A 24,750-nucleotide genomic window follows, 5' to 3' on the forward strand; every position below is an offset into this window, starting at 1 on the left:
GGTATGTGTGTGTTGGGGGAAGGGGGGAAATGGTGGGGAGGCGGGAGGGGCGGAGGAGGTTGGAGTGGAGTGTGGGTGGGGACCAAGACTTCATATTGTTGTTCACATGCAGGATAGCGGTGTGGGAGTTAACAGATTACACACACAGGCACACGCACGCATGCACACACGCACAGACAGACACAGACACAGACACACACACACACACACACACACACACACAGCCACCACACGTTTCTTCATCATCCGTGTTTCTCGGATTGTCATTCTATAAAGTTTCACCCTTAATGCGATAGATAGACAGGGGGCTGGAGGAGGTGGGGGCGAGTTGTTACTGCCAATGCCAAACAACGCGAAACGAAAACTAAGGTGAACACGCAGACACACACACACACAGACACACACACACACACACACACACACACACACACACACACACATTCGAACACGCGCACCCACGCAGTCTGGAAGATAAATGAATGCGAACACACCCTGTGTGCTGGTTGTTGTCATCTTTCCTTTTCTTTTTCTTTTTTCTTTTTTTTAATTTCTTCTTCGTCTTCTTCTTTTTTTAAGGGTGAGGAACAGGGAGGATGTGGGGATTAGGGGCTGCAGGAGCAGCCTGCGTTTTCGTCGGCCGGGTGAGTTAGTGTGCGATAATCACCATGACAGCGCCGCCGCGGCATCTCTTTGTCTCCCTCTTTCTGAATATAACCATTTCCCTTCGTAGAAGAGTAAATACAGCAGCAGCAACAAGCATTAGCATGATTATTACCTTGTCTGATTTAGGCCCAGCCTCAGAATAAAAAAGAAGGTAGTGAAGAGTAACCGAAAAGAAAAAAGAATACATCATTCACTCAGTAAGACTGAAGCATTCAAGAATAAGGCGAGAGAGAGAGAGAGACAGAGACTGACAGACAGACAGACAGACAGGCACGGCAGGCAGACAAGCAGACAGACAGGCCAAAGAACCCAGGTGTTAACCTAAAATGAAGTAATCGCTACACACAAACAGATTGAGAGATGCGTGAAAACGACCGGTTAGATGATGTTGCCCTCGTAACTACTGGGTTGATATCATATTGCCCGTGATTTTTTTCAGTCTCTCCTGTCATTTCACCGCTATCTAATCGTCAATGTAAGCACTACACTTAGCTGCACTGATAAACCCGTGTTGGTTTAGGGCGTAGCTGGCTTTTGACGTAGTTTTCCTGGATGAGTTAGGGGTGGGGGGATTTACCGTGTGTGTGTGTGTGTGTGTGTGTGTGTGTGTGCACGCGCCCGTATATGTGTGAGACAGCACGTTCATGATATATAGTGCGCGCATGTTTGTTTGACTGAAAGAGGTGGATGTGGGATGATAAATGGCTGAAAGAGCGAAGAGGACAGAAAATGGAGAGAGATAGATAGAGAGAGAGAGAGAGAGAGAGAGAGAGAGAGAGAGAGAGAGAGACTAAAGTTGTCCAAACATGACGAGACAGACAGATAGCAACATTGACACCCACGCACGGCACGCATGCTCTCTCTCTCTCTCTCTCTCTCTCTCTCTCTCTCTCTCACACACACACACACACACCAAGCTCAATACGACCACGCGATCGTGTTTTTTTTAATATTTTTTTTTTATTCATCAATTTTCTATATATTTGTTTTGTTATATATTTATTCATGTATCACTTGTTCATTTAATATTTATTTATCTATCTGTTTATTTATTTATTCATTTATTTATTTATTTCTTCATTCATTCATTAATAAATCTCTTTGAGTCACCATGCACGGTCTCTAACAGTGTTGTGAAGGACAGAGGAAGGTGACAGCCGACACGACTAACGTTCCGTGTGCTGTGTTTCAGAGAGGGAGCAGCATGACGAGGGGAGGGGAGGTAATCGCCCTGCTGCTGATGCTGGGCCTCCTGTCCCTCACCGGCGCTCAGTCGACAGGAAATGGTGAGTGGTTCCCCTTGTGGTGATGCTCGGGTTGTTGTTTGTTTGTTTGTTTGTTTTGGGTTGTTTTTTCTGGGGTTTTTTTTTTTTTACCTGACAGCTATTGCTCTAAGTGGTGAGGTGTTTCCGTTGTGACAATGTTCACGGTTGTGTGTTGTTTCCTTGTAGCGATGTTTGTGTTCATGAGTTGACAAAGATATGACACTCTGTCTTTATGGACCCTTCTTTCCCTCTTCCTGCTGTCCTAACTAATTATTACCCCTACCCCATCCCACCTCACTCACTGAGATAAATAGCAGCAGCTTCTAGGGACATCGTCTTCTGGGAGAAATGCGCACTAGAAAGGATGTACTCACATTATCAGTTACTACCACTTCCATCTCCGCATACATTGTTACACACAAACGTGCATGCACTAGATAATCTAAACCCCCTGGCATGTAAACAATTGTAGACATTAAGAGGGAATACAATGATCAAGTTGTCCATTGTTATGTAACAGATAACAAATCACATTTTTGTTCATATGGATTGGTTAAGAGAGAGAGAGAGAGAGAAAGGCAGGGAGAGAGGGGGGGGGGGAGAAAGAAAGAAAGCCGGGATAGAGAAGGCGAGGGGGGGTGGAAGGTAGAGAGAATTAGAGATGGAGAAAGAAAGAGGAGGGGGGGGGGAAGAGAAAGAGAAAGGACGACAGAAAGACTTCAATGGTTAACACCACGTTGCTGAAGAGCAATACCACACTCAGACAGATGTAATCACTTGCTATACATGTTCAGAATGCATGCAGCAGAGCACCAAAACATAAAAAAACCCAGGCAAATGTAATACAGTCATTGAACACACTTAAGACGCACGCCTCAAGACACGCTGGGGAAGTTGCTGCTCCAGACAATAGGTAAAAACGAAAGGAAGTGATTAGTTAATGTGAGTGTGGGCAAAGGTGGTGTATAAAAGGTAAACATGAAATTGGTAGGATAAAAAGAAAAATATGGTGGGAAAGGAGGATGGAGGCCCCACAAAATTTTTGGGGGGAAAGGAGGTTGGAGGCCCCCAAAAAATTGGGGGGGGGGGGAAGGAGATTGGATGCACCACAAAATTTGGGGAGGGGGGGAAGGAGGTTGGATGCACCACAAAATTTGGGGAGGGGGGGGGGGAAGGAGGTTGGATGCACCACAAAATTTGGGGGGGGGGGGAAAGGAGGTTGGATGCACCACAAAATTGGGGGGGGGGGGAAGGAGGTTGGATGCACCACAAAATTTGGGGAGGGGGGGGGGAAGGAGGTTGGATGCACCACAAAATTTGGGGAGGGGGGGGGGAAGGAGGTTGGATGCACCACAAAATTTGGGGAGGGGGGGGGGAAGGAGGTTGGATGCACCACAAAATTTGGGGAGGGGGGGGAAGGAGGTTGGATGCACCACAAAATTTGGGGAGGGGGGGGGGAAGGAGGTTGGATGCACCACAAAATTTGGGGAGGGGGGGGAAGGAGGTTGGATGCACCACAAAATTTTGGGAGGGGGGGGGGGGGGAAGGAGGTTGGATGCACCACAAAATTTTGGGAGGGGGGGGGGGAAGGAGGTTGGATGCACCACAAAATTTGGGGAGGGGGGGGAAGGAGGTTGGATGCACCACAAAATTTGGGGAAGGGGGGGGGAAGGAGGTTGGATGCACCACAAAATTTGGGGAGGGGGGGGGGGAAGGAGGTTGGATGCACCACAAAATTTGGGGAAGGGGGGGGGGGGAAGGAGGTTGGATGCACCACAAAAAAAGTGGAGGGGAAAAGAGGGTTGGATGTGCCCCACAAAAACGATATAAGCAGCCTCTTAATCAACACTGTCGTTTAAAATGCCTTCTCCCGTTCCTCACACCCCTATCAGGAAAAACGATACAAGTAGAGATTAAAAACTAAATGTTAAAAAAAAAAAAAAAGAGCCCGTCGCTTTGCAGACATTCCAGGGTGACATGGGAATAGATTTGGTCAACGTCGGTGCAAAAGACATCAAACTGATAACATTTCTGTTTGTTTGTTTGTGTCATTTCTTAGAGATTGGCAGCATCATTCGTGTAAACTGCCAAGGTCCACCAGGTCCCGCTCCCTTAGCCTTAAAATGTGGTGCTATAATGAATGTAGTACGTCTGGGTTCGTGCCGTGTTTTGTTTAGACTCTATGCTCCACTGCCTGTTTACTCTGTGTGTGTGTGTGTGTGTGTGTGTGTGTGTGTGTGTATTCGTTCTTTAATTTCATGTCTTTTCACTAATAATGGTATTACTAGTAGACGAATTTTAAAAATAATATATATATAATAATAATAATAATAATAAAAATATATAATATATATATATATGGGGGGGAAGATAAGTCAGGAAAACAGAACAGTGTGTGTGTGTGTGTGTGTGTGTGTGTGTGTGTGTGTGTGTGTGTGTGTGTGTTACAACTTAACTTTATGGTAGACTTTCTTTCAGTCTCGCCAAATGCACGAATGTCTTTGTGTTGTCACATGCTTGAAAATAAAGTACTGTGGAAACTAACTGCAGTTTGTCTGTTTCCACAGGTGCCGTGCCTGCGTTGTATCCAGAAGAGGGTGGCTTCTCTGTTCCCGGTGGGTTAACAAGTGTGTGTGTGTGTGTGTGTGTGTGTGTGTGTGTGTGAGAGAGAGAGAGAGAGAGAGAGAGAGAGAGAGAGTGTGTGTGTGTGTGTGTGTGTGTGTGTGAAAGAGACAGAGAGACAGAGACAGATACAGAGAGTAAGTTTGTGTTGTGATTATGAGAGAGGGAGGTGCGAAAGAATCATGGATTTCTACTGATTATTAAGTTTGACATTTTCTCCTATCCACTTCACACGAAAACTATTTTGTCATCCAATTATATGTTCAACGTTTGTAGAAATTTCTTTTTTTTTTTCTTTTCTCCCATCCCAAATACATTTTTAGCTTGACTTCGCTGAAAAAAACCCCCAAACAAACAAAAACCAAAAACAAACCGTCTACCTTACTCACATCACCACGCTTTGTACCATCCGCACGTCCTCACGGCCTGCTCCCACCCCCCCCACCCCCCATCCCCCGCCCCCCCCTCCCACCCACCCCCCCTAACTTTCACGTTATCTGTTAAAGTAAAATAAATATTCTGTTTAGCTTTTCCCGCGTGATCAATGCTTGTATCCAATACATCCCGGTCTGTCCTAAAAACCTTCATCGTACGTCGTGAGTCTGGTAAACTGATTTTTCTGGGGGTTTTTTGTGTGTTTTTTCAAACGCGTTTAAAAAAAGAAAAAAAGAAAGAATTTGCATTACTGGATTTCGCGTATTCCTCAAAATTCTATATGTGAAGTGTTTTTGCACAATTTCTGTTGTCACAGACTCCCACACTTTAAAAAAAAAAATTAAAGAACAAAATATATCAACACAAACCCTGCCTCCGTCTTCTCAAACTCGGCTATCGCGCTTCTGTCATTTTTGACACCACGTTTCAATGAAGGCAGCCTTGGGTTTGTGTGAACCCACAATCCCCCCCTCTCCCCCCTCCCCCATTCCCCGCTCCACGTCCCCGCCCCCCTAAAAAAAATTAAAAGAAAAGAAGAAGAAGAAAAGAAAAAAGATATGGGTTCCAGTACCCAGGATGTACAGATACAGTGAACTGCTTCTTTAGCAAGAATCGACACTGACAAGACCCACGACATGGAACTAAATGGGTTAGTTAAAATAAATAACGAAGCACCACGATGAAGGTTAAACAAGATAACGACGGTTCTCGTAGTTGTGAACCTTACACTGACCCACCCCCGTCTCCCACCCCAACACATGCGCAACGGTGTTCCACATTACAGGCTGCGGGACCCAGAAAATGGATCTGATACTGATGCTGGACTCCTCGGAGAACCCGGCGTCCTTCCAGGCCCTCCAGGCCTTCGCCAGCAGCCTGGTGCAGTTCGCCAACCCGGACGCCGGCTTCGTGCGCGTGGGGCTGGTGACCTTCGGGTCGCGCGTGCACCAGCGGATGGACCTGACCCAGGTGAGCAGCACGGCGGACATGGTGGCGGCCATCGGGGCCGTGCCGCTGCAGCCCGGCCGGAGGGACATGGCCCTGGCCCTGCAGACCGCCAGGCAGCTCTTCCACCCCACGCTGGGCGACCGGCCCGACGCTCCCAACGTGGTCGTGCTGCTCACCACCGGCAACGCTGACGTCAGAGAGGCAGAGGTGAGGCTCGTGACGTTTTGGAGAGGGATGTGTTGGGTTTTTTTTTTGTTTTTTTTAAATTTCTTTCTTTGTTTTTTGGGAGGGGGCGGGGGGGGGGGGGCGGTTTTGTGGATTGTTGTTTTGGGGGAGGGGAGAGTGATTTGGGGGAGGGTGTTATTTGGGGGTAGGGGAGAGAGTGGTTTGAGGTAAGGGTGTGTGGCTTGGGGAAGGTGCTTTGGGGGAAGGTGGGAGGGGTGGATGTTTTGGGGAGATGGAGGAGGGAGGTTTGGGGGAGGATGGTTTAGGAGAAGGGTGAGGGTGAACTGAGGGTAGGGGAGAGGTGCAGTGTGATCGAGGAAGGTACTGTGTCAACGGGTCTGTGGTACTGGTGGCTGTGATCGTAGGTGATTATTTATTTATTTATTCATTTATTAAAGGATATCAATTAATTATTTTATACAGCCCTGTGCCTTTAATGTTTGGTTTGGACAGAATATTTAATTGGTGGTATGCTGGCTGGTAGGTTGGTGGGTTACTTGCTGGAAACCAAACAGGGCATGCTGATAGGTGTTAAAGTTTGCCAGGTCGATACAAGTTATAGTTTGACCCTTTTGCGCGTTGATGGCTCACGGTGGACCTCTGGCACTGGGGACTGCGGCAGATGGGGCTGGGTGTGGCTGTGTTTGTGGATATCACTGCGTTGCATTGCGCTACGCTCTTCTCCACTTTACCCTGCCCTCCTCTACTGTACTGCGCTGTCCTGCACTGTGCTACATACAATACATGGCGTTGTACTGTACTGAACTGTAGTGTACTGTGCTGTGGTCTAATGTACTTTAATGAAATGTAGAGTAGTGTACTGTGCTGTAGTGTAAAGTCGTGTACTGCGCTGTGCTGTACTGCACTGTGTTGCACTGTACTGTGCTGTACTGTACTTTAGTGTACTCTACTGAATTGTACTGTACCGTACAGTGCTGTAAAGTGGCAAGCTGCTGTTTCTGGATTATGGACATGGCTCCACGTACAGCACAATATCTGCACTATGAGCAACTTCACAATGTATCTATCTCAGACTGTGATCACAGCTTGCTTCTTTCCTGCGTGGCCCAGACGTGGTTTACAGAGAATGCGTGTCTGTGTTCACCCACTTCCTGACTGCAGGAAGCACACGTCCCGTTCAGCAGCAGGACGCAGGCAGCGATACAAGTTTCAGTTTTCAGTTTTTCCAGGAGGCGTCACTGCGTTCGGACACATCCATAATACGCTACAACACAACTGCTAGGCAGATGCCTGACTAGCAGCATAACCGAACGCGCTTTGTCAGGCCTTGAGTGCATGCGTATATATTTGTGTACCTACCAGAGTGATTTTTGTTCGTTTGCTGGGCAGAATTTGGCCAGAGGGATACGTTTGTGTTGCCATGGGTTCTTTTTCAGTGTGTCAAGTGCGTGCTGCGTATGGGACCTCGGTTTATCGTCTCATCCGAATGACAAGACACTCAGTTTGATTTTCCAGTCAAACTTGGCAGAAAGGGTGAGAGCGGGAATCGAACCCAGACCCTCACGGAGACTGTATTGGTAGAGTGATACAACATGAATTGGCACAGTGGGGTAGAGTCTCGAACAACGAAACCGGCTTCTCAACACCAAGACCCCAGCATTGAACAACCTGGATGAAAGAGTCCAAGCCAACTGGCCGTGGAACAACTCGGCCTGTCTGTGATATAGTGCTATGGCCATGACGACTGGATGATAAGGCGCTGAAAACTGATGGCCCTGGGTTCAGATCCCAGGGCATGTAAGAATCAAATCTATTGTGATTCCCTCTCTCCCTTTCTTTCTCTCTAATGCAATGCTAAAAGTCTTTTTCCTTACCGGCGTAAACAAGTTTTTTTTAATCTCTCTCTCTCTCTCTCTCTCTCTCTCTCTCTCTCTCTCTCTCTCTCTCTCTCTCTCTCTCTCTCCATGTCACGTTTCTCTGTCAGTCTCCCCCCATAAGTTTTTGCTTTTTTTTTTTTACAATGACAAAATGTAAGCTGTTCTATACAGGTTTATTCATAGTCTAAAGTTACCAACTTGTACGAACAGACTGTAAACAAACGAACTCACCAATCTTCCCGGGATAGGTGACATCTGGCTCCATACAGCCCAGCACATAGTTCTTGCATTAGTAATGGTAACAGAAGTAACAGGAGCAGTAACAATAGAACTGAGTCGTGCAGCAGCAAAAGCAGTAACTGTTACAGTCAGTGATGCCTGTTTCTTCTATTTCGTCACGACCCGTTAGGGGATGCGTTCCGATATTGAGCCGAATATCAAATTTGTTCCGACGATGGCGAGTTGGTTTTCGGCAAGCTACGGTCACCTGCCTGCTTTCTTTTTGTACTCCGCTTGGTAACTAGTTTCGCGACACACATGGTGTACCGAGCACTTCTGGTCTCATAACTGTGATGAAGCTGAGCTAAAGCCAATGGCGTAAACGTTGTATGTATGCCCAAGCCACTGACAGTCTAAGTGTTCCACTCCCCCACCCCCCCAGAAAAATGAAATAAAGTGTTACCCCGAAAATTCCCAATTGCTCCAGAAAAGGATTAAAAAGGGGTTGGTATCTCTGAATAGTACAGCAGCAGTAGTAGCTTCAGTGCAGCAACAGCAGCAGTGCTTGTGGCAGTCGCTGGTTTAGAATCAAACAGAGCTTCACCAAAGTATGGTAAAGCTGGCAAATAAACAAGCACCACCCATCTCCCAGCACGTAGGCAGTGATGAGTAATGTGTTGCTGTCTGGGCCAGCGTGCAGCGCAATAGCTGTGATGCTGCAGCCCTCTGGTCTCACTGGCGCCACACGTGAGAAAATTAATAAACAGAAGAAGTCTTATTTATTTATTTATCTATTTATTTTTAGACGACCAAAGCTTGTTTTTAAAATTCACTTGTTTTTTGTCATTTGTAGAGACCCTTTCCTTTTGTACCCCCAGCCCCCTTCTCTCTGTCTCTGCCTCTCTCTCTCTGTCACTCTCTCTCTCTTTATGACTCCCTCTTTCACTCACCCCCCCCCCCTCTCTCTCTCTCTCTCTCTCTCTGTGGCCGGTACTGCTTCAGCCAGGTTGTTCTGGTCCTGGAAATTCACCTGGCACAGTTCGGAAGCTCCATCGGCCAGGCAGTAGTTGGCAGAACTTCCCAGTTATCGTCATCTGATTAGCAACTCTGCGACCGAAAAACCATCCGTAACGGAAAGGACATTAAGTTAAATCAGCATTTCGCGCTTGGCTTGCTCGGCCGACACGCTTAATTAGGCAGATAAAGATAGGTGTGAAAACAGTCTGTCTGGCCCTGTTTAGTTGTGCTGCAGGTTTTTTGTTTGCCTGGTTTTGTTGTTGTTGCTTTTTTTGTTTTGTTTTGTTTTAAATAGGGGAGAGGGGGTTATGGAAGGGATGGGAGGAGTGTTAGTTTCCACACTGTGGCCATGCCAGAATATAGTTCAGTTTCAGTAACGCTCATTTTCACGAAAGTTGCCGTTTCTATTAATTGGGGAAAACTTGCGTGTGTATTTAGATACAACCGAGAAATGCACACATAGATCTACTTCAGCACAATCATTTGTTTGATCACGTACATAATTGAACTGGCATACAATTTTCTAGAAGACTTGAGTAGCAGAAAACAGCAAGAAATTTATTCATTGAATATTATTATTGTGTCTCTTTAATTAATGGGTGCGCAGGACCACCACCACCACCACCACCCCTATCTCTCTCCCTCTCTCTGTGATTCAGCTACATCACGTTGAAAAGCGTGGGGGAAAAAAGCACAATTTGATTCAGTTTAGCATTCAGGAGTCATTGACGTAGATTGCCGCTTAAATCCCCATATGATTTGGAATTTGATTTTTAAGAAACCACGAGTGGGTGTGTTGGTTCTGTGAGACACAGGGAGATGGAGAGGTATCTTATGCCCTTTTTCTCTGTTTCTTGTTCGTCTTTTCTTTTTCTTTTCACTTGGGAGGTGGGTGGGTAGGGTGCAGAGAGGACAGTGAAAGGGAGGGCACTGTTGGGCAGAACAGTTAGCGGTAGTCTGAGGTCTGACCCACATCTTTTTTATTTAATTTTTGGTCCACCTCTTTCTTTTGTCAGCATCCAGTTTCACTATCGCTGTGAGACGGGGAGAAAGACGGAAAAAAAAGAAAGAAAAAAAAAGAGTGAAAGGAAGGAGGGAGACAGAGACAGAGAGGGGGGGGAGGGTTGTTGTTATTGTCAGTGTTTGATCAAAATCATTGCCCGCGAGAAGCGAAAGGCGAGACGGGTCAAAACAAGACCTCCCTAGAGTGCGAAGTGTATTTACTTCGGGGACACCCAACACCCGACGTGTGTAGGGCAGGGTGTTCCCATGCTGGTGGTGGTGGTGGTGGTGGTGGTGAGGAGAGGGTGGGGAGAGGGCGGGGTGGGGTTCGTGGGGGATGGTGCCGCCAGGTGATAGACAGGGTAGGGGGTTAATCAGTGTTGATGATCTGACCGGGCGCGGCGTAGTTTGTACACGTGTGGTGGGAGGTATGTGGCAGGTCCTCGGTATCTGTGTGTGTGTGTGTGTGTGTCTGTCTGTCTGTGTCTCTGTCTCGCTCTGTCTCTCTCTCTCTTGTTTCCTATTTAAGTGTACCCCCTTCAAATGGATCCATGGCCTTTCTTGAATAAAACATCGTTCTCTCTCACTCTGTCTGTCTCTGTCTCTGTCTCTCTGTCTGTTTCTATCCTCTTATCTTTCCTCCGTCCGCTTCTTGTTTCTGTCCCCCTCCCCTCTCTCTGTCTCACTTTATCTGTCTCTGTCTCTGTCTTTTTCTCTCTCCATTTCCCCAATTCTCTTTCTTTCTCTAGTTCTTCTGCGTAGCTATGCTTGTGCATGAACCACCCTCATGTGTGTACGCACGCTGAAGAGCAAACGCGCACGTTAAAGATAGTGTATTTCCATGTGATTTCATAGTTCGGTGGGGTTATTGAAACACATACCCCCCCCCCCCCCCCCCCAACACCCACCCCACCACAATAATGCACCAATTAAGACGAGATTGAATCAGCTAAATTGGACGTTGTGGTGTCACAGAATGGTGAAATACTCACGCACTCAGCCCTCTATGTGTGTGTGTGTGTGTGTGTGTGTGTGTGCGCGCGTACGTGCGTGCGTGCGTTTGTGTGTGCGTGCACGCGTGCAGGTGGCCAATCAGGCAGCGGGAGCCAAGGCGCAAGGCATCAGCATGTTCGCGGTGGGGGTGGGGGTGCCCAACGAGGATCAGATCAACGGCATCGTCAGCTCGCCCCCCGACGAGACCAAGTTCCTGGTGGACGACATCGCAGATCTGGCCTTCCTGCCCGACGTGGTCTTCTCTCAGATATGTGTCCGTAAGTAGTGGGAGGGATGAGGGGGGGGGGGCGGGGTACGGGGGGGCGTGGCTGGTGAATGGGGAGGTGGGTAGCCGTTCAGGATACAATGCAGTGCGGTGCAATGCAATGCAATGCAATGCAATGCAATACAATGCAACACAGCACAGCGCAACGCAACATGACGTGAACGCAATACATTATGAATTACAATACAATGCAACACAATGCAATACAACACGGTGCAATACAATTAAATACAGTACAATGCAGTTCAGTTCAGTTCAGTTACTCAAGGAAGCGTGACTGCGTTCGTACAAATCCATATACGCTACGTTGAGGATACAATGCAGTGTAATGCAAGACATTGCAACGCAACGCAACATAGCACAGCACAGCACAGAAAACACAAAAACTGAAAAGCAATGCAATGCAATGCAGCACAGCGCAACGCAATACGACACGACGTGAACGTAATACAATACAATGCAATGCAATAGAATACAATACAATACAGTACATTATAATATAGTACAGTACAGTACAATACAGTACAATACAATACAATACAAATTACAATATAATACAACACAACGCAACACAACAAGATATAATACAAAACATCTTTATTCATCCAACTGAAAATTAAGTTGTGCTTCCACAAAGCCCATCACTCACCCCAATGTCCGTGTTGTGTTGTTGCAGGCCTCCAGTCCCAGGTGGCCGATCCTCTCCGAGGTAAAATAATGTTGACGTTGACGTGCGTGTGTGTGTGTGTGTGGGCCCCTCCATCTGGCTCCTGTTCCGTGTGTTATGCTCCGTCTAGTTCTTTGTTTTGGTGGTGGTAGTCATGGGTCGTGTGTGTGTGTGTGTGTGTGTGTGTGTGTATAAGAGAGAGAGAGAGAAGTGTGTGTGAGAGAAGGGGAGAGAGACTGAGTGGTGTGTGCATGTGAGGGGGAGGGCAAAATAGTTATATTACTATTACTATTATAATGTGTGTGTGTGTGTGTGTGTGTGTGTGTGTGAATGGTGTCTAGGTTTAGTGCGAAGCGTGAGCGCACGCGTATGTGTGTGTGTGTGTGTGGGTGGATTACTGTGTGCACACTCGCAATCACACATGCATACACAAACACGCATGCGCACGCATACTCGCACGCACCGGCACACACACACACACACACACACACACACAGGGCACAGTGCGGGAGTGGAACTGCCTTGTATCCCCCACCCCTAACCACACCCAAACCCCACCTCACTGACACAGAATACACATTGAGATGAACAACACAAACTCACATCAGCTCCCCTCCTCCACACGCTCCCTGTACCCATCCACCCCACAACCCATGCAGCCCCTTCCGTGATATCCCACCTCAACCCCAAATCAGCTCCCCTCCTCCACACGCTCCCTGTACCCATCCACCCCACAACCCATGCACCCCCTTCCGTGATATCCCACCTCAACCCCACATCAGCTCCCCTCCTCCACACGCTCCCTGTACCCGTCCACCCCACAACCCATGCACCTCCTTCATATCCCACCCCAACCTCACATCAGCTCCCCTCCTACACACGCTCCCTGTACCCATCCACCCCACAACCCATGCACCCCCTTCACATCCCACCCCAACCAACCAACCAACCCTGTCCCTGTGTCCAGGCTCTAGCCGTGCCGACGTGGTGTTCCTGTTGCACTTCTCCAACAAGCTCAGCAAGGCCGCTCTCCTCCAGGTCAAGTCCTTCATGACGAATGCCGTGCAGCAAGCTGACGTCGACTCGGGCAACGTCAGAGTGGGCGCTGCTGTCTACCGCAGGTAACAACGTCATTATCGTCGTCATCGTCATCTTCGTTATCACCATTGTTAGAAGTAGTAGTAGTATTTGTATTTTGTATTTTTTTCTTTTTTCTCACACAGATTTCTCTGTGTGAAATTCGGGCTGCTCTCCCCAGGGAGAGCGCGTCGCTACACTGAGAGCGCCACCCATTTTTTTTTGTATTTTTTCCTGCGTGCAGTTTTATTTGTTTTTCTTATCGAAGTGGATTTTTCAACAGAATTTTGCCAGGAACAACCCTTTTGTTGCCGTGGGTTCTTTTACGTGCGCTAAATGCATGCTGCACACGGGACCCGGTTTATCGTCTCATCCGAATGACTAGCGTCCAGACCTCCACTCAAGGTCTAGTGGAGGGGGAGAAAATATCGGCGGCTGAGCCGTGATTCGAACCAGAGCGCTCAGATTCTCTCGCTTCCTAGGCGGACGCGTTACCTCTAGGCCATCACTGCACATAAGAGTTTGGAAGTGTAGTAGTAGTAGTAGTAGTAGTAGTAGCAGTGGTGGTGGTAATTGTTGTTTTTTCCTTTCCGCCCCTGTCGACAGGCTGCTGTTGTGGTTCCTGAACATCACTGTATGATGAGCTTTGACTCCAGCCGTACAGCGCTGACCATTGTTCTGTTTTTAGATTTTTCTTGCTGTGAAGAGACCCGTGACCGTCACACATACCTATTATCAGAACATGACGAACCTTTGTATAACATTTTTCTTGTCTTCCTGTTTATCCGTGACTGTTATGAATTGTGACATGTTCTGAAAAGAGACTATAAGATACTATAAAGATTAATAAAAAAAATAAAATAAAATAAACCAACCTGTTTAAACCATCGATGAACTAGCAGAATGAATAATAATAATGGAGTCTCCCGTCGGACCGACGGACGAGTAGGCAGGCAGGCAGGCTTCTCTGTCGGTGTGTGTCCTCATATGAGAGAAGAGGCCGATTCTGGATGCGCAGCACTTCCCACACGTGTTGCAAGGGAAAACGTCTCCAGAAGTTGAGCCCTGCTTCTTCGCTCACGCTTCTAGCCTACGCATGAAGCAACCCACGGACTGGTTAGTCAGGGTAATCGGTCACTCCATCATCCTGTGTGTGGGGTGGGTGCGGGTGTGTGCTGATTATCTGGTTGCGGTTTTCCGTAACGTATCTTTATTCTTATCTTATCTGTCTATTATAATCAATGTGCAGTATAGTAGGCTATGTTTATAATTATATTCAAATAATGTTTCTTAATTCTTTCTGTTTTTACATTAAGAATACTAGTTATTACCTGCAGTGTGGGGATGTATGTATGAAACGGTGTATAAGATATTTTTTACATTTGTATCTTCGTAATATTCGTAAAAGCTGTTGTTGACTTTTACAGTTATGGTCCCCATGTTGTTTACTTGTCTATGTTGTGATAATGCACCTGACTAAATTTCTCCAGTTGGAGATAATAAAGTTATTCTTATCTTATCTTATCCTGACCTTCTGATGCATCTGCCATCACTCAGCCATACCCACCAACCAGTGCACAAGGTTTACTTGTTGTTCCGTGTATCCACAGCTTTAATGTATTGTGTGACCTGTTCCAAATAAAGACTCTGTTCCAAACCAACAGACGGTTTCAGTTTTCAGTTTCATTTTCTCTAGGAGGTGACACTGCGTTCGGACAAGCCATCATTTTATACGCGTCACCACATCTGCTAGGCAGATTCCTGACCAGCAGCATAACCCAACGAGCTTAGTCAGGCCTTGAGTGCATGCATAATATTTGTGTAGTCATTAGAGTGGATTTCTTCGACAGAATTTTGTCAGAGGACTGCACTCTTGTAGCCATGGGTTCTATCTTTTTTTAGCGCGCCAAGTGCGTGCTGCACACGGGACTTCGGTTTATCGTCTCATCCGAATTACCAGATGCTCAGTTTGATTTTCCATTCAAACTTGGGAGAAAGGGTGAGACTGAGCGGGATTTGAACCCAGACTCTCAAGGACTCTCTGTATTGGCAGATGAGCGTCTTACCCATTCTGCCACCTTGCTCCAACAGACGTGCGTTCCCGCTGTTCCACCTGAAGGACCACCGGAGCAGGGACAGCCTGCAGGCGGCCATAGACAGCGGCCTGAACCTCAAGCTGCGCTCAGCCTCCGCTGCCGCCTCCACGGGTCTGCAGCTGCTGTCCTCTACCATGTTCACCCCGGACCACGGCGATCGGCCCGGCGTACCCAACGTGGTCATCGTTCTCACGGACGCCAGCTCCGACGTGGGCGCCGCGCGGACCGCCAGGGCCGCTCAGAGGCTGAGGGACAGCGGGGCCACGGTGTTTGCTGTGGGCGTCAATGTGGACTCCAAGGTCTGTGGGGGTTGGGGGGGGCTTGTTTTTGGTGTGTTGTTTTTGTTCGGTTATATGGTTGGTAGGTGGCGGTGGTGGTGGTGTTGGTGGTGATGGTGTCGGTGTGTGTGTGTGTGTGTGTGTGTGTGTGTGTGTGTGTGCGATGGTGGTGGTGCTGGTGGTTGTGTGTGTGTGTGCGTGCGTGCGTTTGTGTGTGTGTGTGTGTGCGCGCGCGCGCGCATTTAGGTATGTGTGTATGTTTGTGTGTGTGTGTGTGTGTGCGCGCGCGCGCGTGAGTGAGCATGTAAGTATGTGTGTGTGTTTGTATATGTGTGTGCCTGCGTGATCAGTTGTTTACCTCACCAGTTATGACCACTGAGTCCATTATTTCACAGTTCGTGTCGTTCTGTCGATGTAGTATATGTAGAAACGAAACGAGTATGTCATTGTTATTACTTTTTTTTCTCTGAACGAACCCCGATGATGACATTTTTAGCCGAAAATCAGGACGTGGAGGGTGAAAGGGTGATTTTGAGCAACAGATCATAATGGGTACTCGTACTAGGGTCCAATCTGCCGGTGGTATCATCCTCTAGGCGTTCACAGTCACACCATCAGTACAGACAGTTCTGGCGATGACTGGTGTTCTTTTCTCCAGCTCCTCGTGGCTACCATGTGGTCTGGTCGTGAGTGGTGTGTCTATAGGACACACACATTGCCTTGGGGCAGATTTTGGAGAACAGGGGGCAGCTTTGGAGAACAGGGGGACGGGCGCAATAGCCGAGTGGTTAAAGCGTTGGACTGTCAATCTGAGGGTCCCGGGTTCGAATCACGGTGACGGCGCCTGGTGGAGATTTTTACGATCTCCCAGATCAACATATGTGCAGACCTGCAAGTGCCTGAACCCCCTTCGTGTGTATATGCAAGCAGAAGATCAAATACGCACGTTAAAGATCCTGTAATTCATGTCAGCGTTCGGTGGGTTATGGAAACAAGAACATACCCAGCATGCACACCCCCGAAAACGGAGTATGGCTGCCTACACGGCGGGGTAAAAACGGTCATACACGTAAAAGCCCACTCGTGTGCATACGAGTGAACGCAGAAGAAGAAGAAGGAGAACAGGGGGCAGCTTTTTGAGAACATGGGCAGCTTTGGAGAACAGGGAGCAGCTTTCAGGGGCCAGCTTTGGAGAACAGGGGGACAGCTTTGGACAACAGGGGACAGCTTTGGAGAACAGGGGGACAGCTTTGGACAACAGGGGACAGCTTTGGAGAACAGGGGGCCAGCTTTGGACAACAGGGGGACAGCTTTGGACAACAGGGGACAGCTTTTGGAGAACAGGGGGCAGCTTTTGGAGAACAGGGGGACAGCTTTGGACAACAGGGGACAGCTTTGGAGAACAGGGGGCCAGCTTTGGAGAACAGGGGACAGCTTTGGAGAACAGGGGGACAGCTTTGGAGAACAGGGGACAGCTTTGGAGAACAGGGGGACAGCTTTGGAGAACAGGGGACAGCTTTGGAGAACAGGGGGACAGCTTTGGAGAACAGGGGACTACCTTTGAAGAACAGAAGGCAGCTTTGGAGAACAGGGGGCCAGCTTTGGAGAACAGGGGGCCAGCTTTGGAGAACAGGGGGCCAGCTTTGGAGAACAGGGGGCAGCCTTGGAGAACAGGGGCCAGCTTTGGAGAACAGGGGCCAGCTTTGGCGAATGTGCTCCTCTGTCTGGTCTTCCTGTCCACGGAGGTAGGTGGGAGATGACACAACCCTCAGTTTTCGGTACTTGTTACTGTTCAGTCTGTTGTGAAAAGTCTGCCGGCGGTATGAGAAAGGCGAGGTGTGTCTCTTGCAGGTTGAGCTGGAGAGCATGGCCAGCAGCGGCAACAAGGCCTACGTGCTGTCCTCATTCGATGAACTGCCCCAGGCCTACAGCCAGATCGCCCGCCACGTCAGAGCACGTGAGTCACGCGTTCGTTTTCTGACCTCTTTCTCTATGTGTGTGTGTGTGTTGTGTGTGTGTGTGTGTGTGTGTCTGCTATTGTCTTCTTTTTTTTCTTTCTCTCTTTTTCTTTTTTTATTGGGGGGGCGGGGGGGCGGAGGTTGGTAGGGGGGGGGGTCGGAGGGGGGGGGGGGAATGTAAATGAAAGTTACCTGGTGTTGGATTAATATAGCATGTAAAGAGCACAGTCATTAAAAGTATTGGCACTATAGTACTTGTCAGATATTTACAAACGTTTTGAAGCTCTTCCAGGTAAAATACCAGTTTCCAGGTTGAATCCTCTCGCCATCAGGCCATCTGTTGGTTCTTCGTTTTTATTCCCTCCCCCCCCCCCCCCACCTCCCGCTCCCCTCCTCCCTCCCCCTCCAATCCTTTACCCGCCGAAATTCTTTGTTTCATGACATAATCCAAGTTTGGTGTCCGTGGAAAGGTAGTCATATCAAATCGCTCTCTCTCTCTCCCTCTCTCTCTCACTCTCTCTCTCAGACACACCAAGACCCCGCAATCACCACCACAGCCACCACCACTTTGTAACATCTCAAAGGAATGATGATGAGCGAAAGCGATGTAGGGGGAACAACTGACAGTTGTAGCCGATTCAACATAAGACGAGACTTATTGAATTCGTCCCCTTCTGGGAGCGACCAGCGGCACTTGGTTTCCCCTTTCAGGTCGACCAAGAAAAACATATCAAGTATACGTGGGGGGGAATCAGAAATTGGGATATACCTTCTCATTATGCACACATTTACGCCAACAGGCCATTGAAATTAAAATCAAGACCAGAGTTATTACAATTACCGATTACAAAGAACTTGTTTGATTATTATGATGTGCAACTGTATTGAACTTGAGAATAAACATTAAATGTTTGAAACATGACGGTTTTTCAGTAAAATCAACAATTGAATGGAACTTGATTTTCCACTGTTTACAATAGAATGTGTTCATCGAATAGCACAGACGGGTGTGCTGGTGGTGTAACCTGTCGTATGTAGTAGAAACCTGATCATGTCCAAACTGATTTTGTCATCATTTTGTGACGATGGTTATCTTAGTACCTTGCAGCGTGTATTTCTCTATCTCTTTCTCTTTTTTTCTTTTTTGTCACAACAGATTTCTCTGTGTGAAATCCCCTTTTTTTCCCCTGCGTGCAGTTTTAATTGTTTTTCCTATCGAAGTGAATTTTTCTACAGAATATCAAGTTGCCAGGGATAACCCTTTTGTTGCCGTGGGATCTTTTACGTGCGCTAAGTGCATGCTGCACACGGGACCTCGGTTTATCGTCTCATAGTGCACATGTGAGAATGATTCACATGTTATTTATTCAGTGTTGGGGGTGGGTGGATGGTTGTGGTGGTGATGGTGGTGGTGATGGTGGTGGTGGTGGTGGTGGTGTGTGTGTGTGTGGGTGTGTGTGTGTGTGCTGAACTGAGAAAACAGAGCTGTGTTTGTGCCGTGTGATACCGATGTGGAGGCAGGTTGATGTGGTGTTGCAGTGAACGACCAGCCGACAGGAGGAGACGAAGGCGAAGGCGGCAATGAAGGCGAACAGTTCGGTGAGTAATGGACACACACACACACACACACACACGCACGCACGCACGCACGCACGCACGCACGCACGCACGCACACACACACACACACACACACACACACACACACACACACACACGCACACACACACACACACACACACACGCACACACACACACACACACCACACACACACACACACACACACACACACACACACACACACACACACACACACACACACACACCTGCGCTCGTTAGCTCTGTGATTTTGCAAACAACTCAACAAACACGCACACAAACCACTGGGCCGTAGACCTCAGTGTTCTCCCATGCCTCCCGTGACAGCTCAGTTGGTGGAGCGGAGGACTGCAGATGAAAAACGAAGCACTCATTCGGTTCCGTTTCGCGGAATTCAGTTTTCATTGTTTATGTATCATTTTTTCCTGTCTTTCTTTTTCTTCCTCAAGGCCTGACCAAGCTCTTTGGGTTTCGCTGCTGGTCAGGCATCTGCTTAGCAGATGTGGTGTAGCGTATATGGATTTGTCAGAACGCTGTGACGTCTCCTTGAGTAAATGAACTGAACTGAACTGAACTGAACTTTCATGCTCTTGAATACAGGCTACATTTTGTGTGTGTCGCTGTAAGCCAGAGCTTTCTGTAAGTGCCGTCATGATGACTCAGTCATGGCTGTGGCGTGTTTTGAAGCCGACGTGATGAATGATCACCTGTCGTGGACACGTTTCCGGGTTTAGTTGATGATGTACTCTGGTGATGGCAGTGTGGTGCACAAGGCTTGAACCACCAGAGAATTATCGTGAGCCGGAGCAGGGTGGTCTTAAGTTCAGTGAAGTCATCTGTTTACAGCCCCGTCTGTTAACCTGCATGTCTGTCTGTCTGTCTACCTGTCTGTCCCTCTTTTCTTTGTTCATTTTTGGCTTCTTTAGCTTTAGTCACTCTTTCAGGCAAGGGTTGGATGTAAAAAGCATGTTAGTTGCTTATCTATCATTAACCCGCGATAATAGAGATTTGGTCCTCTCTCTCTCTCTCTCACACACACACACATGTGTATATATAGATATATATCATAATTATATATATATATATATATCGTTCTCTCTCTCTCTCTCTCTCTCTCTCTCTCTCTCTCTCTCTCTCTCTCTCTCTCTCTTTCTGACTTGTCAAAACGCATCAGTCCTTGGATGAAGCTGTTGATGTAGATGACTCCTGGCATTGATAAATTTTACCCACAAGCCAAAGCCGATCACAACCGAATGACGCTTTAGCCTGAAGTGTTTTCACTGAATGGTTCATGCCAGGAGAGATGGGGTGGGGGTGTCTTTCGTTCTCTCTGATCATGATTTTTGATCAACTCTTTTCTTTTCTTTTTTTTTCAGACAACCCCAAGGCGCTTTCAGCAGACAGTAAGAACACATCTTCCATTTGTCTCTCTCTTCTATAGTGTGCGCGCGCGTGTGTGTGTGTGTGTGTGTCTGTGTGTCTGTGTGTGTCTGTGTGTGTGTATCTGTCTGCCTGTCTGTCTGTGTGTATAATTATGTTCCTGTGTCTGTGTTTCTGTGTGTGTCTCTGTGTGTTTCAGTACTGTTTTAGCGTGTGTGTAGTATGTGTGTGCGCGCGTGTGTTCGCGCGTTGATTCAAATAATAACAATTCAAAACCGGTCTTTCGTAACCTGTTTATTGAAACACAGTTTAACCCGATCGAACGTAATAGATCATACAGGTCCACTGTACTTCACCACAGCGAATGTTGGCTTATTTTGATGTATCCCCTGTTCCTCTCCTCGCTTTCAGTATGTCTGTACAGCGTGGGTAAACAGCTGGAAGCCTCACTGGACAAGGAGAGGTGATGTGATCTCAGTCCGCTTAGGAGCCTCGGGCACTCTGGACACTAACTTCAACTAACACAAGTCTGTTGTTTTTCAGGTGAAAATCTTTCAGATGGGTAGCGCTTTGTACAGGGCAGTCTGGGCTGCTGGTGTTTGGATGTGTGCAGCACAGAGGTGTGCATTAGTGTAACTGATCGCTGTATACGTTTATTTCAGACCCAACTGGTGCTGAACAAGACACTGAGGCTGTGCGGCTAGATGCTTTGTAACCTGTGACCATTGTTTTCCAGAATGTCACCCCCCCCACACACACACACACACACACACACATCCGCTCACCCCCTTACCCAATCCCCATGCCCCATTCCCTTTAACACAAACGGGGCTCTCACATGCTATGACAATACGTTTGCCACCGCTGCTCCTTGGCTCCATTATTTCAAATATAGAAGTCCAAGTTAATCCATGCAGAAGAAAGAGGGGCACACGCCTTGCTGTTGTGATCCATAGCTATCTGGGCACAGCAGCAAGTCAACTGTCGCCGTACTGAGCCAAGACAGGCGTTGAACAAAAGCACACACACACACACACACACACACACACACACACACAGAGAGAAAATAATAATAATAACACACGTTCTCCTATCAGATGACTGAACATCCCAGCAGCGTGTCAGCACTTGTCTTACCAGACTCATCGGGTGACCGAGGAAACAGCAGTGTTGTCCCGTGTCGACGCCAAGAACTAACAGCTGAGCACGCAAGTTGTTGTCTTTCAGCATCTAGACAGGTGGACGTGGCCGTGGTGTTCCACGTCAGCGCGGCCGACAGGGTGGACCGCCACATCAGACCCTTTCTACACGACCTCTTCCCGGACTCCCAGCTCCGCAGCGGACAGGTCCAGGTGGCCCTGGCCTACGTCAGTCGCAGACTGCAGCTGCTCAGCCGCCTGAAGCAGCACGGGGGGCGGGCCCAGCTGGCGGACCTGCTGTCCAGCGTGCCGGCCGGCGTGGGCAGCACCCGGTGGAACGCGGCTCGCGCCCTGAAGAGGGTCCGCGGCAGGGTGTTCAAGGAGGGGCGGGGGGACCGGGCCGGGGCCCCCAACGTTCTGCTGATCCTCACCGACAGTGCCCCCTCCCCCTCCAAGTCCCTAGCACAGGAGGCCGGCAGGCTGCACCGGGCGGGGGTGAGGGTGGTGGCGGTGGGCGTGGCGGGGGCCGGGGGGAGGGAGATGAGCGAGGTGGCCAGCCCAGGGGGCGGCAACGTGTTCGTTGTGTCCGGCATGGAGCAGCTGCCCGGCCTCGCCCAGCAACTGCGGGCCGCCGTCCTTGCCTGTGAGTGGTTCGTGGGGACTGCCTGCCGCGTCAGCTGACGTGGGACTCTGTGTGACAGTCTCTTTCAAGTGTTCTTTTGTCATAGTCACCAGTCTCTTTTCAAGTGTTCTTTTGTGATAATCACCAGTCTCTTTCAAGTGTTCTTTTGTAATAGTCGTCAGTCTCTTTCAAGTGTCCTTTTGTAATAGTCACCAGTCTCTTTTCAAGTGTCTTTTTGTAATAGTTACCAGTTTCTTTTCAAGTGTTCTTTTGTGATAATCACCAGTCTCTTTTCAAGTGTCTTTTTGTAATAGTCACCAGTCTCTTTTCAAGTGTCTTTTTGTAATAGTCACCAGTCTCTTTTCAAGTCTCTTTTGTAATAGTCACCAGTCTCTTTTCAAGTGTCTTTTTGTAATAGTCACCAGTCTCTTTTCAAGTGTCTTTTTGTAATAGTCACCAGTCTCTTTTCAAGTGTCTTTTTGTAATAATCACCAGTCTCTTTTCAAGTGTCTTTTTGTAATAGTCACCAGTCTCTTTTCAAGTGTCTTTTTGTAATAGTCACCAGTCTCTTTTCAAGTCCTTTTGTAATAGTCACCAGTCTCTTTTCAAGTGTTCTTTTGTAATAGTCACCAGTCTCTTTTCAAGTGTCTTTTTGTAATAGTCACCAGTCTCTTTTCAAGTGTCTTTTTGTAATAGTCACCAGTCTCTTTTCAAGTGTCTTTTTGTAATAGTTACCAGTCTCTTTTCAAGTGTTCTTTTGTGATAATCACCAGTCTCTTTTAAAGTGTTCTTTTGTGATAATCATCATTCTCTTTTAAAGTGTTCTTTTGTGATAATCACCAGTCTCTTTTAAAGTGTCTTTTTGTGATAATCATCAGTCTCTTTTCACTCTGAATCTGACGTTCTGATTATGACTACAACACCAGAACATGTATTGAGTAATTTGGGAGGCAACTTTTGTGAGTGTTATTTGTCCGCTGACTTTAGAGTTTCCAGGATGTTGCAAATCGTCAGGGCTGGGTTATTTCGTTTGTCGTTTTTTTTTGTTTTTGTTTTTTTTGTTTTTTGGTTTTTTTGGTCTGTGCGTTTGGGCACAATGCCAGAAAGTACGAAACATTACGGAATCTTTTTATTTTTTTTAGACTTGATATTTGTCTGCTTTTAAATTATATTTTTAAAAAAGAATGTCTAAATGAAAAGAATCAAAACTGGTGACATTTTTGACATGATATATTGACTTAAACTTTACCAATGTTTCTCGTGTGTGTGTGTGTGTGTGTGTGAGGAAGTTTTGTGGTATACTTTTCCCCATGTTTCGTTGATCCGTGATATTCGTACAGTATGATATGTAGAAGAAGTAACGGCGTATCTTGTCTCTCACTGTTTTTTTTAGCACCGCCGGTAGTGGAAGAGGAACTGCCCTCAAAGCCGTCAGTCTTATCCCTCGGGGGTGCGTCTGGTGTTGTGTCCGAAGTAAACGTGACCCATATATATCACCTGTACACACCTGGTTGGGACCAGCTGGGTCATATGCATCTGGCAGTGTAGCCATTTGTTGTCGTGTTCAGACATGTATTGGACCTGACCTGGTCTGTCTTGTCCTGATGCACTGATCGTGGAATGATCGTCGTGTATGATAATAATGAGGAATGTTTATTACGTGTACCGCTCGTTGTAACGCAGTGTTGTTCATATACTTTGTGCCTTATATCCACAGCTGTACCAATGTGGTAGAGCTGGTCAAATGGGCGTCCTTTGGCCGTTTTAACTTACGGAACTCAATCAGCGAGAGGATCTGATGTCTCTCTTCCACGGTTTCGTATGTTTCTTGTTGAAAATAGCCACGTTCATGATGTGTAAGTGTTGCAGTGTACATTAAAGCTTTTGTTACATGTGATGACATAATACTATGATATTGCATATTTGTTGTATATATGAACAGATGGTTTGTATATAATGTACATATCGATGTTGTGTTGCTGATTGTGCAGTATTTATTGACATTTGTTGTGTACTTGATGTATATCATGTTGACGTTGTGACTAACGATTCCATACTCTGAATGGTTTTCAGAATTCATTGTCTTGTGTATGACTTGCAGTTGATGGTGTAGGGATGAACTTTGATGATGACTGTGATATATTACACACACACACACACACACACACACACACACACACACACACACACACACACACACACACACACGGTGACCCATTTAATTTTAGCGCACATACGTTGTTGATTTTCAGTGACTTAATTAGATGTGCATTGTTCAAATATGCTGGAAATGTACGTGTAGTTTTGTTTTGATATGATCTGTATTTTTCTCTTTCTGAAATGCCGAAATCATTGCTACATCATTGTGTTGAAAACACGGGGTTAGCATCAATGACAGCATGCGAATTTCTGTGCTATCCAA

The 24,750-nt window shown here is 47.3% G+C and overlaps 1 protein-coding gene across 1 annotated transcript in view; it reads left to right on the forward strand.

Moving 5' to 3' along the window:
- Positions 1–24,750, forward strand: part of LOC143292771 (uncharacterized) — a 147,761-nt gene that overhangs the window by 7,614 nt on the left and 115,397 nt on the right. The window contains 12 exon segments of the mRNA XM_076603331.1: positions 1,856–1,949; positions 4,496–4,543; positions 5,770–6,140; positions 11,319–11,505; positions 12,190–12,222; positions 13,148–13,301; positions 15,349–15,652; positions 17,483–17,588; positions 19,129–19,188; positions 20,564–20,590; positions 21,795–22,349; positions 23,722–23,778. Coding sequence (XP_076459446.1) covers positions 1,868–1,949; positions 4,496–4,543; positions 5,770–6,140; positions 11,319–11,505; positions 12,190–12,222; positions 13,148–13,301; positions 15,349–15,652; positions 17,483–17,588; positions 19,129–19,188; positions 20,564–20,590; positions 21,795–22,349; positions 23,722–23,778 — 1,984 coding nt within the window. The 5' untranslated portion in view covers positions 1,856–1,867.

Source organism: Babylonia areolata, chromosome 18 (genome assembly GCF_041734735.1).
Source record: "Babylonia areolata isolate BAREFJ2019XMU chromosome 18, ASM4173473v1, whole genome shotgun sequence".
In the NCBI taxonomy this organism is placed as follows: domain Eukaryota; kingdom Metazoa; phylum Mollusca; class Gastropoda; order Neogastropoda; family Buccinidae; genus Babylonia; species Babylonia areolata.